Raw genomic sequence first — 18,104 nt, 5'->3', positions numbered from 1 at the left:
GTATAACAAAGCAATCATGATAAAAACATGCATTGTATTGGTACAGAGACAGACAGGTAGATCAATGGAATAAAGCTGAAGATCCAGAAATGAACCCACACAACTATGGTCACTTGATCTTTGACAAAGGAGCTAAAACCATCCCGTGGGAAAAAGACAGCATTTTCAATCAGTGATCAGCATGCAGAAGAACGAAAGTTGATCCATTCTTCTTGCCTTGTATAAAGCACAAGTGCAAGTGGATCAATGATGTCCACATAAAACCAGATACAGTGAAACTAATAGAAGAGAAAGTGGAGAAGAGCCTTGAGCACATGGACACAGGGGAAATTTTCCTGAACAAAACACCAATGACTTATGCTCTAAGATCAACAACAAACAAGTGGGACCACTTAAAATTGCAAAGCTTTTGTAAGGCAAAGGACATTCTCAATAGGACAAAATATCAACCAACAGATTAGGAAAAGATCTTTAATAATCCTACATCTGATAGAGGACTAATATCCAATATATACAAAGAACTCAAGAAGTTAGACTCCACAGAACCAAACAATCCTATTAAAAATGGGGTGCAGAGCTAAACAAAGAATTCTCAACTGAGGAATATCAAATGGTCAAGAAGCACCTAAAGAAGTGTTCAGCATCCTTAGTCATTAGGGAAATGCAAATCAAAACAAGATCCTAAGATTCCACATCACACCAGTCAGAGTGGCTAAGATCAAAAACTCTAACGACAGCAGATGCTGGTGAGGATGTGGAGAAAGAGGAACACTCTTCTATTGTTGGTGGGATTGCAAACTGGTACAACCACTCTGTAAATCAGTCTAAAGGTTCCTCAGAAAATTAGACATAGTATGACCTTAGGACCCAGCTATTATACTTCTGGGCATACACCCAAAATATGCCCTAACATATAACAAGGACACATGCTCCACTATGTTAATAGCAGCCTCATTTATAATAATGAGAACCTGGAAAGAACCCAGATGTCCTTCAACAAAGAAATGGATACAGAAAATGTGGTACATTTACACATTGGAGTACTACTCAGCTATTAAAAACAATGACTTCATGAAATTCTTAGGCAAATGGATATAATTATAAAATAACATACTGAGTGAGGTAACCCAATCACAAAAGAACACATCTGATATGCATTCACTGATAAGTGGATATTACCCCAAAAGTTCAGAATACCCAAGATACAATTCACAGACCGCCTGAAGCTCAAGAAGAAGGAAGACCAAAGTGTGAAGTCTCCAGTCCTTACAGGACGAAATACAAACTGTGGAGCAGAGACTGAAGGAAAGGCCATCCAGAGACTGCCCATCCTTGTGATCCATCCCACATACAAACACCAAACACAGACACTATTGCGGATGCCAAGAAGTACTTGCTGACAAGAGCTTGATATAGCTGTCTCCTGAAAAGCTCTGCCTGAGCCTCTCAAATACAGAGGCAGAAGCTCATAGCCAACCATTGGACTAAGCATAGGTCCCCAATGAAGGAGTTATAAAAAGGTCTAAAGGTACCTGAAGGGGTTTGCAACATCATAGGAAGAACAACAAAATCAACCAATCAGAAGGCCCAGAGCTCCCAGGGACTAAGCTACCAACCAAAGAGTACACATTGAGGGACCCTTAGCTTCAGCTGAATATATAGAAAAGAAGGGCCTTGTTGGGCAACAATGGGAGGAGAGGACCTTGGTCCTGTGAGGGCTTGATGTCCCAGTGTAGGGGAATGCAGTGTAGGGAGGCTAGAGTAGGTGAGGGAGGAGCACCCTCATAGAAGCAGGGGAAGGGGTGATGGGATCAGAGGTTTCCAGTGGGAAAACCAGGAAAAAAGATAACATGTAAAATGTAAATAAATAAAATATCTAATAAAAATAAAAAATATAAAAGAAAAAAGAACAAATTGCTCATGAGTAGATGCCTCTTGAGGATTCACAGTAGAAATAACTGTTTTTATATAAAAGCTTAGATTTATTATTCTTTTAAGATTCTTATGAGATTACACTTTAAGATAAATACTAAAATAATCTATTCTCTCGTAACCACAAATTGTAGCTTTCTAATAAGAGAAAATGGCTGAGGATATTCCCCTGTTTGCTTATGCTTTGCTAATCTATAACAAGTTGCTTAGTTGGAAATGCATGTGGGATCTTGGGAATAATTGTTCTTTCACTTGAAATATGTAAAATGTTTATTCATGTGATGTATTGGGGAACATGTATTTTCTTACATATACTCATTGTAATCATTCACCAGAAGAAAAATAGAATATAGTTATGTGGTAATTTTGATACTGCTTGAAACATATTTCTGGGATCTATAAGTTTAGGAGAAAAAAATAAAGTTGTTGCTTGCTCATGAGAAACCAGAAAAAAAAAGCTACAAGCCACAGATCCAAAGAAGATAAGTAACATGGAAGGTCCCAGGGGAAATGATTGAATCTCACTAAGAAGGGGAAATAGTTTAGACATCAGAGAGTAGAGGGAGGGAGTGGCCTGGGTGGGGAAGGGGAAGGCATGAGAACATTAGGGATAAGGTAAAGAGAGTAGAGAGGGAAAGAATACTGAGAAAAACAACTGGAAGGAGGGAGCATCTCTGGGCCAAGCAAGAAACCTATGATAATAGAAAACCCCCAGGAACTTATGAGTGGGACCTACCTAAGACTCTTAGAAATAGGGTATAGTTTGAAATTTTTAATAAATCCCAGTATGGGGTTACTACCCACCTCAGTGGTTTATATTCCTGAATGAAAGACACAAACTCAGCCTTTGTATTTTAATATTCCTTAAGCTGCACACTATCTGGACAACTGCCTAACCTCCATGCTGTTAGATTCTACCTCCTACTGCTAACTCCAAGTTACTACTTACTAATTTCTATGTTCCATCTTGGCTGCTCATGACCCAGCTGAGCCATGTTCTCTTGGCCCCTTCACATGGTGGCTCTGCTTCTTTCTCCTTCATGTCATTACCTGTTCGTGGCAGCCTCCATGTCTCCTCTCCTCCACACTCTCCTAAGATATGCTCTCCTCCAGCTTCCTCACAGTCCCAAGTCCAGGGACCTAAATTTCTCTCTCTCTCTCTCTCTCTCTCTCTCTCTCTCTCTCTCTCTCTCTCTCTCTCTCTCTCTCTGCACTTCCCAGCTATTAACTGCTGGCATGACATCTGTTATCTATTATCTATTAGCTGTATGACATCTGTCCAGGATCTTCTGGCTTTCATAGTCTCTGGTGAGAAGTCTGCTGTAATTCTGATAGGTCTGCTTTTATATGTTACAAGACCTTTTCCCCTTATTGCTTTTAATATTCTTTGATTTATGCATTTTGTGTTTTGACTATTATGTAATGGGAGGAATCTCTTTCCTGGTCCAATCTATTTCGAGTTCTGTAGGCTTCTTGTATGCTATGGGTATCTCTTTCTTTAGGTTAGGGAAGTTTTCTTCTATAATTTTGTTGAATATATTTTCTGGCCCTTTAAGTTGGGAGTCTTCACTCTCTTCTATACCTATTATCCTTAGGTTTGATCTTCTCATTGTGTCCTGGATTTCCTGGATGTTTTGGGTTAGGAGATTTTTTTGTTTTACATGTTCTTTGACTGTTGTGTCAATGTTTGCTATGGTATCTTCTGCCCCTGAGATTCTCTCTTCTATCTCTTGTATTCTGTTGGTGATGCTTAAATCTATGACTCCTGATCTCTTCCCTAGGTTTTCTATCTCCAAGGTTGTCTCCATTTGTACTTTCTTTAGTGTTTCTATTTCCATTTTTAAATCCTGGATTGTTTTGTTCAATTTCTTCACCTTTTTGTCTGTGTTTTCCTGTAATTCTTTAAGGGATTTTTGTGTTTCCTCATTAAGGGCTTCTACTTGTTGTTGTCCTGTATTTCTTTAAGAGAGTTATTTATGTCCTTCTTAAAGTCTTCTATCACCATCATGAGATGTGATTTTAAATCAAAATCTTGCTTTTCTGATGTGTTTGGATATCTGCTATTTGCTTTGGTGGGAGACCTAAGCTCTGATGATGCCAAGTAGTCTTGGTTTCTGTTGCTTAGGTTCCTGCACTTGCCTCTAGCCATCAGGTTGTCTCTGGTGTTAGCTTGTCTTGTTGTCTCTGACAGTGGCTTGATCCTCCTGTGAACCTGTGTGTCAGCACTCCTGAAGACCTGTTTTCTTTCATGCAGATCTGAGAACAGAGAGCTGTTTCTGGGTTTATGTGTCCTGAAGCCTCCAGGGAGGTCACTTGGAGCAAAAGAGTTGGTCTTACTTCTGTTCTCGGGTATGTCAGCTCTCCAGGTGACTGGCTTTCAGCTCTTGGCTCAGGCAGAAACCAGAAGGGTCCTGCCCCTGACTGCTCTTGTGTTCCTATATCCAGAGGGCACTAGGCAGGTTCCCCTTGGGCCAGGAATGTGAGCAGAAGTGGCAGTCTCCCCTGAGCTCTCAGGATTGTCTGTACTTCTGAGAGTCCAGCTCTCTCCCCTGCAGGATTCGGGTACAGAGAGTTGTGGGGGCTGTTCAACTCTGGGCAGAAACCAGAAGTGACCTGTCCCAGACTGTTCCTGCCTTTGTGTGTCCTGAAGCCACTATGCAGGTCACTTTGAGCAGAAGACTTGGTCTTACCTCTGTTCACAAGTATATCGGAGATCCTGGACACTGGCTTTCAGCTCTGGATGCAGGCAGAAACTGGAAGGATCCTGCCCCCTTACTGCTCCTAGGATCCTGAGCCCAGAGTGCACAAAGAGCACTAGGCAGGTTCCTCTTCAGTCAGGAATATGGGCAGAAGTCATTTATTTATTTTTCAATAGTAATCCTTCACAGTAAATAAAATATTGGAATAGGAGAAATCTAAAATGCAGAACAATATAATGTCATTTCCATTTGACTTATCCTTGTTAGCTTTCAGTCTTCAGTATAAATTTCTATTGAAAATATTATGGAGGTCCTACTATTGCTCTGATGTCCTCCATCACGCCTGCTGAAAAAGGAACATCCAAGCCCACTGAACTACCAGGTTATATCCATTCTCCCCAGGTTCCCTTCCTATGCCTCAGAGTGTTCCCAACTGTCCCGGGACAGCTTCAGACTCTCCTTGGATCTCCAGTACCTTTACCAAACAAGGAACATTCAGACTCACCTCACAAGGAATATCCTGGCCTGCTACATCAAGAACATCCAGTCCAAGGCTGCCTGCAGGAGGTCTTGTGCACAAGAAACAGCCACATTAGGCCTACTTCCAATACCTACTAAACTAGGAGTATTCAGAGACAACCAGATGGCTAAAGGTCAACATAAGAACAGAAACAACAAGAGCCAGGACAACATGGCACCTTCAGATCACATCTATCACACTACAGCAAGACCTGGGTGTCCTAACACAACTGAAGCACATAGCCTTATAAAGATTATAGATACCTTTAAAGAGGAAAAGAATAAATCCCACAAAGAAATACAGGAAATTACAATCAATCAGGTAAAGACCTCTAAAGAGGAAACATAAATCCCTTAAAAAATAAAGGAAAATACAATAAGTACAATTAAATAAGTGAAGGAAATAAATAAAACTATTCAAGAACTAATAAATGGAAGTAGAAGCAATAAACAAAACAGAATCTGATGAAAACCTAGGAAAATATTGTGGAGGTGGAAATCATAGGAAAGAGAACAGGAACAACAGACAATAGCATCACCAACAGAACACAAGAGATGGAAGAGAAAATCCTAGAAGTAGAAGATACAACGGAAGAAATTGATACACCTGTAAAAGGAAATGTTAAATCTAAAATGTTCCTGACCCTCAAAAAAAATCCAGGAAAGCTCGCATACTATAAATACTAACCTAAGAACAACAGGAATAAAGGAGGTGAAAAGTCCCAGCCCCAAGGTCCAAAAACATTTTCAACAAAATCGTAGAAGAAAATTTTTCCAACTTAAAGAGATACATATAAACATACAAGAAGCTTGGAGAACACTGATTAGATTGAACAAGAATAGAAAATTCTCCTACCACATAATAATCAAAACACAAAATCTATAAAACAAAGAAATAAAATTAAAGGCTCCAAGGGAGGAAAGCCAAATAATAAAGGTAGACCTATCAGAACTACTCTGGAATTACATCCTACAGCCATCAGAATAGCTAAGATCAAAAACCCAAGGGACAACACATGGTGGCAAGGATGTAGAGCAAGGAGAATACTCCTTCAGTGCTACTGGGAGTGAAAACTTATACAGCAACTATGAAAATCTATCTAGAAGTTTCTCAAAAAATTGGGAATAGTCTACCTCAAGACCCAGGTATACTATTCCTGGGCCAAAAGACACCCTACTATACCAGAGGGACATTTGGTAAATTATGTTCATGGCTGCTTTGTTCACTGTAGCTAGGAACTGGAAACAACCTAGATGTCCTTCAATTGAAGAATAGATAAAGAAAATGTGGTATATTTACACAATGGAATACTATTAGGCTATTAAAAACAAGGACATCAAGAAATTTGCAGGCAAATGGATGGTACTTGAAAATATCATCCTAAGTAAGGTAACACAAACCCAGAAAGACATGTATGGTATGTTCTCACTTATAATTGGATATTAGCTATAAATCGCAAGACAACCACCATGTTATAATCCACAGACCCAAAGAAACTGAATACAAAGGAGGACCTAAGGGAGAATGTATGAATCTCACTCAGATGGGGAAACAAATACTCATCAGAGATGAATGGAGAGAGGGAACTGGGTGGGAGAGGAGGTGGTATGTATATGGTTATGCCAATCAGGTGTGGGAGTTGGGGGCAGGAGAGGGATGGGGATAGGATGGAAATAAGTAGAGGACATCTCTGGGACTAGCTGGAGACATGGGTTTCAGGGGGCCTATGAAGGTGACCCTAACTGATATTACTGATATTACTACTAGCAGGGATATAGAGACTGAAGTACCTACCTCTTATAGCAAGGCAGGACTCCCAATGGAAGTCCACCCACAAAACTTTCAACCCAAAATTTGTCCAGCCTACAGATACTAAGTAAAAAAGATGGACCAGAGACTGAGGAATAGTCATCCCCAAATGCCTGGTCCAACTTGAGATCCATACCATAGGAGAGCACCAACTCCTCACACTTTTAATGATCCTCATTATGCTTGCAGACAAGAACTTAGCATAACTGTCTCCTGAGAGTCTTCATGCAGCAGCAGATGGAAACAGATGCAGAGAACCATAGCCAAATGTCAGTTGGAGATTGGACTATCTTGTGGAATAATGGGGTAGGATTAAAGGAGCCTGAGGAGTCAAAGACATCACAAGAAGACCTACAGAGTCAAACAACCTGGGCCCATGGGGGCTCACAGATACTGAACCACCAGCCGAAAAACATACAGGGGCTGGCCCTAGGTACACACACACACACACACACACACACACACACACACACACACACACACACACACATTTGTAGAAAATGTACAGCTTGGTTTTCATGTGGGTCCTCTAACAGTTGGAATGGGGGCTGCGTCTGACTTTGTTGCCTGCAATTGTATCCCCTTCCCCTACTGGACTGCCTGGTTTAGCCTTAGTGGAAGAGGAGGTGCTTAGTCTTCTGGGAATGGATGACCCAGGGTGGGGTAGCACCTAAGGGAGGCCTGCCCTTCTTCTCAGATTAGAGGAGGGGTAGTGGGAAAATGAATTTGGAAAAGTAGGACTGGGAGGAGAGGAGGAAGAGTGGCTGCAATTAAATTTTTTCACAATTTATTTTATTTTTAAAATTCACATTATATCCCAATTGCAGCCACACTGAGAAGTAACGTGAAATTTAGAAATATTAATTGACTTATATCATGTATGTGTTAGACTAGTACCTAGTATATATTGGTAATAATCAATGTTGTTGAATTAATGATGCAATAATCAAAATTATACCAAGTCCCATAGTTTTATAATTATTTAGTATTTTCATTTTAGACTTAGATTTTTTTCAGAACCTACTTTAATAAGGGGTCTTAAATGCCCTTCTAAGGCAACACCCACCAGAAGTAGTGAAAAGGAAAGGTTAATAGGGCAAAGGGCAATGTGGATCTGTTTAAAAATAGTTCTTTGGGGGTGATTCCAATCTTCATTGTCAGAATATCAGCAGTTCAGTTCACAGGAATCAGCAGCAGTATCTCAATTCACTCAAACAACATTCACAAATTAGCAATGGCAGTTTGATCCAGAAAAGAAGCAAGGCTCTTCTAACTGACCCGAGTCCATGCAGAAGGGGCAAGAAGCTGCAAGAATATTATGAGAAGTTCTTTGGTGCCTTTCTCTCTATGAAGTCAGAGACAAACAATGATCATGAAAGAAGGCAAGGCAAACCAATTTCTTGCATCATCATTAAAGACCAGCAAAGACTGACAAGGCGAACCAGTGGCATAATGTTGTCCACTGACTGTTGGCTTATGCTTGTACCCTTTCCATACATCATGTGTCCCCTCAACCATCTGTTCCAGCAAAATATCCCATACTCTTTTCCAGGCATCTTCCAGAAAAATAGCACTTGTACCTTTTCTTAGCAAAACATCCTCCCATGTGTCTGACTCAGCAAAATAGCCTCTCCTAAGCCAGTTTCCAGAAAGACATCACATAACACAACTGAGTCTTCAAAGAAACTAGAAATTTCTACTTCATAGCATTATATCATATTTTCATCTTATATTTTAATAGCTATAGAGTTAATTAATTATTCAGTCAGTTTTATTCAATAAAATTTTTATCATGTATTCTAGTCAGTGGCTCCACCCTTAAAATTTTTGATTTCCTTGCCCTCGAATGAGATTTAGACACAGATAGTTCATTTTTTGTTTGTTTGCTTGCTTGTTTATTAAAATTAAAGACTTAAAAAAATGAATCCTATGCACTTTCATATTATAGACAATTATGTTTTTCTGTCTGGTTGGAATTGATAATTATCACTATCTCCTTGTGTCTTTAATCCCATTACTCTAAGGAAAAAACATTGAATTCTCATCTTTGTTTTTCATGATCATAGTTTTCTCCGTATTTTATAGAGTTCCCATAATCTATCAAAACCCATCATCTCCAGTCTTATAATGATATTCATGTTAGTTAAAGTAGATACTCTCCACTGGATGAATGGGAGGTTCATTCAGAGATATTAGTTCTACTATTTTTATATGTTCTAATTTGTTCATTGAGCTATATCCACAGCTATTAACAGTAGCACAAAGATTTTTAAATGCCCCTTGTATCTCTGTAAGTACTAATGTTTATATCACTTCAAATACTCTATTCTTAAATACCTATGTAAATATGACTACAACTCAAGTCAAATCTTATGTTTATGATATCAATATCTGATTTAATAAAAATAGGTTTTTGATATTCATATTAATTATTTAATGTGAATAACTTAAGTCATATTTCCATACCGTTCATTAGAAAGATTGACTCAATACACTAACTTAGCATGAATAACTATCAACATATCCTTTATAGGATAAGTGTGCTAACATGATTATTCAGGTTGTGGTGGCGTATACTCTAAGTGCATGATGCAAAGAATCACTCCTGAATCTATATACTCCTCTGGAAAAACTATTTCACTTCTCCAAGATTCATATTTCTCATCTGCAAATAGGTTAATTTATAATACCTAATCAAATAAATACATTATTAAATGTAGAAACTGAAGGATTTTAAAAACCAACTCTTTAATAGAAATAAACTCAATGCATATCTTCATGAGTATATGTTCAGTGTACTTCCTGTCTTTGCCCAGGCAATTTTTCCACAAAATTAAATAAAGGTACTACTTTGTTAGTTGTTGTTGTGAGAAACAAATAAATTCATATAGCATGAAGATAAAATTTTTTAAAAAGTCTGACGTGTAGATGGCACAAATTGTTGTTTGCTACGTAAATAAGATAAAGGCAATGAGATTTGCTATCTTGCAGAAGTTCTGTAGTAGAAATGACTATTCCTATCACTTCACGGGCATCGGGTAGTCCTGCAAATGATTCATACATACATAAAAGTAAGAATAGTTCAAAGACACAGGTTTTAATATGAAGCATTCAGTATAGTCTCGTGTGATAGATGCTAGGTCTGACATGAGGAAAGAAAATTATGACAAATTACTTGAATTCAAGAGGGTCTATGAATATACTCTGACAATTGCTTTCCTTAGAGCATCCTTTACATCCCTGTTCCTCAGACTATAAATGAGGGGATTGAGCATAGGAATGACCACTGTGTAGAATAAAGAGAGCACCTTGTTCTGTTCAGTAGAGTAGCTCGACTTGGGCATCACATAAATGAAGGTAATGGTCCCATAAAACAGAGTGACTGCAGTGAGGTGGGAGGTACAGGTGGAGAAGGCCTTGTGGCGGCCCTCAGTGGACTGCATCTTCAGGATAGTGATAAGAATGTAGATGTAGGAAACAGCTATGACAAGAATTGTCACCACAATAATGGAGCCAGAAGAGATAGAGGGGATGATTCCAATAATGGAGACATCTGAGCAAGACACCTTCAGCAAAGGGGAGAAGTCACAGAAAAAGTGATTTATCTGATTTGGTTCACAGAAGGACAGACTTAACACACAACCAGTAAATGTCCAACCATTCATGCAGCCACCAACATAGGACACCCCCAACAATAGAAAGCAGACTCTAGAGGACATGAGTGTAGAGTAGAGGAGAGGTGAACAGATTGCTACATAGCGATCATAGGCCATGGCAGCCAGAAGGAAGCACTCAGCTGACCCAAACGACACTGTAATACAGAGCTGAGCTGCACAGGTAGCCACAGGTAGGACCAGCCCATGTCCAAGGAGCTCCATAAGCATTATGACTGAGACTGAGCTTGAAAATACAACATCTACAAAAGCCAGATGGCTGAGGAATAGATACATGGGTGTGTGCAGCTGGGAGGAAATTCTTATCAATGTGATGATGCTGATATTGCCTACTAAAGTGATGATGTATACTCCTAGAAATATCACAAAAAAGACTATACACAGCTTAGGGTCCTCTGTTAGTCCCAAGATGACGAGCTCTGCCACAGTGGTGTGGTTTCCAGCTTCTGTCTCTTGTGTGAACTTTTCCTGTTGAGGGAAATGAAAATATTTATATTTATAATATTCTCAGTTTGCACACTGATAGATTTCTTTCATTGGTCACCTACTTATTTGTGGTTATCTCTTCTGCTCAGCACATAAATACCCTTCTCTTGGAAATGTCGTTTTGCCCTTTCCTCTGAAAATGAAGCTGATGAGCTGCAGTCTCTGTCACTTGGAATTCTTTGTATGTTTCTTTAAAGTTACTACTCAGTGTTTCACTATTAATATCTCCCTAGAATGCTTCAGGTCCATAAACTCAAATAATCTATTCTCATGATACTCATCATTTATGGATATTCCCGCATACACCTCTCACACTCTGTTCCATATCAAACATCCTTTTCTTCAACCACTCCACCTATACTTTATATCTGAGTGATACCTTTCTTCTTTCTTCAAATTGGTAGCCTCCCTAGCCTTTTTGTTGTGCTGTATATAATAAGATATAATTACATGCCATTTAATTCCCAATTTTACAGGTTTGTTAACACAAAAACATATCTATCACCCCTAAGGCATAGACCTAGTATATTCTGGAGTCAGATATGAGTGATCATAGCCCAGGAACATACAGTCAAGTTGCTTCAACTACCCTTTGTGACAACAGTTTTATAAGGATTTTAATAGTTACATAAAAGAAAGTTGTAACCTGTCACTTTACAAATGTGTATGGTGGAAACATCAGGCAAGGAGATTATAGCAATACCGGGAAAATCTCTGTTTAGATCTCAAATGTTGTCTGATTACATTCTTAGCTTTAGAAGTGAGTAAATCCCAAAATGTTTCATATAATAGTACAAAAATGTTATATTAGACACCAAAACGTGGGATCAATTGTTAGTAAGGGGTATATGACAACCCAAGAATATTTAAGGTAAGTTTGGCTTTTCTTTTTTTCAATTTACATCCTCATCCTATTTTTGTTAGCACTGTGGTCAGGGCTCTGTACATTTTAACCACTATGCCCAATTTAGATATATTTTAATTGTGCTATGTTTAAAGTTAAAATATAAGAATATAAGAATTTGGTTTACATTATCAATCCTTACCCATATAACTTTTGAAACAGCATGATAAGCCCTGAATGAGTAGAACATAACTTATCAGCATTCTTTTCAGATATGAATCTTTATAACTGTTAACTACCACACGTAGAAATCCCAAAAATATCTCAACCACCATGATACTAACATGAAAAATATGTTAATTTATTACAGCAATTCAATGCTTACTTGGTTATTTTAGGACAATAATTCAAAACAATTACCTTTTGAGCTTCAAGGTTTATCTACCTAATTCTGATTAAAGAAAACCACTGAGCCAAATTTCTCTATATACTTTATTGACTTCTGGAATTCTTTCTTGATTAAAGTGCTTATGGAACTGCATATGCCTGCATGATGTTCAGTGATATGAAATACTGCACAGAATCTATGTCATCTTCCTGGGTCCAATATCCAGAATACTGTAGTCTTCATTCATGATTTCTCAAAATATATCTCCCTATAACATATAGTTCTTGTAAAATAGTTTATTTTAATATAAATGTATATAGTGAACTAATCTGGCAGCTATATTTCTTTACCTTTGCTAGTCCCTAATAACTACACAAAGAAACCAAGATTTTTCTCAAGCTGCACCTCAATAGCTGAGCAATTAAATAATTTATATTAAACGCTAATGCTAATCTGGCTACCTCCCATGATTCAAATTAATACTTGCATATTATTACCAATCTGGCTCTTTGAGCTTCTGATGTTTTTCTTCTCATTTTGTCCTCTTGGACCCTTCCTCGTGGCTCTTCATCCTCATGACAGATCTGAACCACTACTACCACCCCTTGCCCTCCTTCCTATGGCTGGTGGAAGTTTCTACCCTATTCTGTTTTCTTTCAAACCACAGGGGATCAGAATTTATTGACAAGGCAGAGAACAAATGTGAAGAATTGTTCACACAAAGTTGTGTCAGTGGATTCTTGGTATAAGCATTAGAATGCTATGTCCAGATTGAAACAAGGTATGATGTCAGAGAAATCAACATTTGAATAACACAGGGATAACCTTTACATAGTGTACAAAAACATTATGCCTAAATTATTTCTTCCAATTACATAATTTTCAAGAGTCATTCTAGAAGATGCTATGATTATATCCACAGACTTACTAAATACAATATGTATAGTATACAATTTTCTGCTAAGTTTGTTTATGCAGCTCTTGGGAATCTAAACGTTTATTACAACCAATAATATCAGTATTCAATATCTTTCCAGAACTAAGTAACAATTCCTTAAAAGACTCAATTGTTTTTCCTTTAGTAAAAAATAAGCATTTAGTTTCACTGATGAGGAGCCTGAGTTCTTCCAATAAGTTAACTGGGAAGAGCAATGACTCATTGTTCAATATCTGTAGCCCATTCAAGAATAACTTGTACCATTTCTACAATATAACTTGATTGTATTCAAATTACACTAATAACAGATAGTAATCCTCCATGTTAGCTCTATTGTTAAAACGTTATTTTCACCTGTATTAATGTCAATATGCAATGGTACAAACTGTTTTATGCATAAAACGATTGAAATACTTGAATAAAGCGTGTATACCTCCACTGCTTTCTTTTTCTAATTTAAATATTCATAATTTCTTAGCTTGGAGTAATGATGCAGTAAGGAGGGAGGATATTAGAGTAGCCAGAGCTCTTGAGCCATGGTAACAAGCAACAAAAAATCATTCTAATCTATTCTGACAAGGAAAATCATCCTAACTTTATCAAGCTTGCTGGGTCCTCTCTTTAGACTCTGAAAATACTTTAAACTGACAATCGCTTTGGCTCCAAGTTTTGTGTTTGTTCAGTGATGTTATCTGTCAATATACTGAAGCTCTGTTTTGAGATTAAATGTAATGGAATCTACAAACCAACAGAGGTATCTTCTCACATAGCTATGTTAGATAACTTTTTTCCTCTTTTGTTGAAAATTAATATTTTCTGACATCCTCTACTCCTTCCAGTTCCTACCCATCCCTCCTTCTATCTGGATCTACTCCATTTATGTCTCTCATTAGACAGCAAACAGGTGTCTATGGGAATATAATATAATAATACAGTAGTATAATATTGAGTATTAGATAAGATAAAACAAAACTGGCACATTGGAATCAAACAAACAGCAACGAAAAACACCCAAGAGAAGATTCAGAGACCCACTCATTCAAACACTCAGGAATCCCATAAAAACTCTAAATTGCTATCCAGAGAGGACCTGGTGCAGACACATGCAGACTCACATAAGTTATGTGTATACTGCCTCAGTTTCTGAGTCCATATGATATGTGACCTTGTGGATTTAGAGGGCCTTGTCTTCATGGTATCCTCCATTCCTTCTGGCTTTTACATCCATCTGCCTCCTTTTCCACAGCGTTCCCTGACCCCTGAAGTGAGGGATTTGTTTGATGAAATAAAAATGAAATGGTGGTACTTTCAACTGTTTCCATGTTTTGAAGGGCATAACTGTCCTTTCCACATGCCAGAGCTTCCTATTGCACTACTCCAAATAAGCAAAATCTCCCCTGTCTGCCTGGGTCTGGACTAAGATATTCTTATGTGTACTTACTGGCCTTCTCTTACTCCCAACTACACAGTTGTGTTGCTGACATCTAGACTGGCTTTTTTCTTGTCACCATGGATCAGGAGGTCTGACCACTCTAATATCCTGTCTCCCTATTACATCAGGCATCAGTAATGGTAAATAGAACATAGGACTAGACATGTACTCCAAACTAAGTATCAGTCTTTCCCTCCAGACTCCTCTTTTCATATTTTCAGCTTTCAAGCTTAGTTGTGGCTGCTGTTGACCACTATTTTCTGGGTCCACAAATCCAACTAGTTTGCTGTATTGGGAGAAACAAGGGCCTCTCTTGCTTACCTTCTTCAACGAATGAACATCCTTGTCATTTTAAGCCATGACTCTTGGACTTACCATCTAGAAGCAGAGCTGTGACAATGAATTCAGAAAGGAACTTTTTGAAAGTGTAATCCATTTACTTTCATAAAATTTTGCTGTCTGAATTCAAGGTGAATTATTAAATATTCTTGCTAGCCAAAGATGTCCATGTAGCAGGACTGGTGGTGGATATCTTTGAGCATGCAGGGAGAGAAAAGAGGCTCTGTGTAAGCATACCAAACCCTCAGGGTTATTGCTATCTGTCCTTTTGAGAGACAGGTCCTTCAGTTTTTTATACAGAAATAACAAAGTGACTCATTAATTCCTGGCTGACCCTCCCTATGGAGCATCTACAAGCTATAGTGTACTTTGGAATTCTTCTGTATTGGTCACTGAAAGAGAGCAAAATGGTTTTGGTTTCCCAGAAGAATATATGACATTCAAAAATAACTAATTTTGTTAATTGATGATAACTAGTGTGGTTGATGTAAGAGTACTTTCTAGTTTAACTTTAAATCAAATTGAAAAGCCATTTTCAAAATGAAAGGCAAAATAGTAAATAATGAACATATTACCTCAAACTGTTGTTTTTTTCTGAAGAAACATTATGATGATGCTAAAAATATGTATATAAGATTCACTCCTTTTTAGGTATCTTAAGCAACTATCTAACACCCCTCAATATAGCAACCTATATCCACATTGCATTGCAAGCAATAAGTCAAGTACATAAAATATTGACTTAAGGGTTTGAGGTAGCCATCCATCATTTCTAAAAATCTTTGATGAATAACAGGATGCAGAACATCTGAAGTGACACATTGTTTATATATATATGTATATATATATAATTATCATTGTCTGCACTCTTATTCTGCATCAGGTGTTTATTTCATGCATGTTGTAGGATCATTTGTCTATATGTACATTCTTCAACACAAAGCCATCAGAGAATTTTTCTTCTCCTAAAGGTGAAGTAAACTGTAGATCTTGAAATGGCTTTGTAAGGCAGCTCCAACTTTTATAAAGTACATTCTAAGACCACAACCCATATAAATAAAGGTGTCTGTGATCATAGGAATATACATAAAAGCCTTATGTTCATCTCAACCATTCACTAAAACTATGATATACATTCACCATCTCCCAAACACCCATTGTCAGTTCTGACTGCCCAGACACTTCACAGTCTTCCACTAAGGAGAACCCCATGGACCATAAGGAAACTTAACAAACTCACCATATCAGCTGACTCCATGTGTTTGTATATGCATACATAAATGTATACATATATGTATACACATATATTATATGCATATAATATACATCAGATACATATATGCATATGCATATATATTGCAATGAGCATCTATCATAACCCTAGCCCTGTAAACCATGGAACTGGAGTTAAGACAGTCACTCACAGAACAGCAGTGATCCATATTCACTAGAACCTTGATATCAAAGTCATTGACATGGAGCCCAGTGTGGATCCAGGAATTGTTAGTGATATAGATATAATACCAGATGCTGGCGAGGATGTGGAGAAAGAGGAACACTCCTCCTTTGTTGGTGGGACTGCAGACTGGTGCAACCATTCTGGAAATCAGTCTGGAGGTTCCTCAGAAAATTGGACATTGAACTACCTGAGGACCCAGCTATACTTCTCTTGGGCATATACCCACAAGATGCCCCAACATATAACAAACACACATGCTCCACTATGTTCATAGCAGCCTTATTTATAATAGCCAGAAGCTGGAAAGAACCCAGATGCCCTTCAACAGAGGAATGGATACAGAACATGGGGTACATCTACACAATGGAATATTACTCAGCTATCAAAAACAATGACTTTATGAAATTCATAGGCAAATGGATGGAACTGGAAAATATCTTCCTGAGTGAGGTAACCCAATCACAGAAAAACACACAGGGTATGCACTCATTGATAAGTGGATATTAGCCCAAATGGTTGAATTACCCTAAATGCACAGAACACATGAAACTCAAAAAGAATGACCAAAATGTGAATGCTTCACTTCTTCTTTAAAAGGGGAACAAAAATACCCTTGGCAGGGAATAGGGAGGCAAAGTTTAGAAAAGAGACAGAAGGAAGACCCATTCAGAGCCTGCCCCACATGTGGCCCATACATATACAGCCACCAAACTAGATAAGATGGATGAAGTGCAGGTTGACAGGAACTGGATGTAGATCTCTCCTGAGAGACACAGCCAGAATACAGCAAATACAGAGGTGAATGCCAGCAGCAAACCACTGAACTGAGATACGACCCCCGCTGAAGGAATCAGAAAAAGGACTTAAAGAGCTTGAAGGGGCTTGAGACCCCATATGAACAACAATGCCAACCACACCAGAGCTTCCAGGAACTAAGCCACTACCCAAAGACTCTACATGGACTGACCCTGGGCTCCAACCTCTTAGGTAGCAATAAATAGCCTAGTAAGGGCAAAAGTGGAAGGGGAAGCCCTTGGTCCTGCCAAGTCTGAACCCCCAGTGAATGGGATTGCTGGGGGGAGGGCGGTAATGGGGGAAGGATGGGGAGGGGAACACCCATATAGAAGGGGAGGAGGAGGGTCTGGGGGAATGTTGGCCTGGAAACCAGGAAAGGGAATAACAATCGAAATGTAAATAAGAAATATCCAAGTTAATAAAGATGAGGAAAAAAATCACCAAAGAAAGAAGATAATCTGTTAGGTCTATATTCCACTAGAAAAGAAAATTAACTTTAAATTTGTCATTGATATAAACCCAAATGAAAGAAAGTATATTCCTAGAGCTAAATATAAAAGAAATACTTTCCTTGGGATAAAAAGTATAGGTATATAACAAGAACCATATAGTATAAAGAATGACAAAACATAGAACACTTCTGATTCCTCTGAGTTAGTACATCTTGAAATCTCATACATTGTAAATAATCAAACCTTATTCATCCTGTCTACAACTATTTGCTCATCCAACAGATATTCAAATTCACATAAATTTTGAAATTAATTTTAAAACATTTACAAAATTTCCC

At 38.1% G+C, this 18,104-nt stretch overlaps 1 protein-coding gene across 2 annotated transcripts; it reads right to left on the bottom strand.

Annotated features, from left to right (window-relative positions):
* Positions 1-9,777: 9,777 nt before the first annotated feature.
* Positions 9,778-16,112, bottom strand: Or5p52 (olfactory receptor family 5 subfamily P member 52). 2 transcript variants are annotated; one of them, NM_001408747.1, is given in 2 exon segments: positions 9,778-11,102; positions 12,850-12,915. In NM_001408747.1, coding segments are annotated over 2 exon segments (990 nt in total). In that variant the 5' UTR covers positions 12,889-12,915; the 3' UTR covers positions 9,778-10,151.
* Between the last annotated feature and the right edge of the window lie 1,992 nt (positions 16,113-18,104).

Source organism: Rattus norvegicus, chromosome 1, assembly GCF_021556685.1.
Source record: "Rattus norvegicus strain SHRSP/BbbUtx chromosome 1, alternate assembly SHRSP_T2T, whole genome shotgun sequence".
Classification (NCBI taxonomy): domain Eukaryota; kingdom Metazoa; phylum Chordata; class Mammalia; order Rodentia; family Muridae; genus Rattus; species Rattus norvegicus.
Note: the sequence above shows the minus strand (reverse complement) of the source record. Positions and strands in the feature narration are given on the sequence as shown.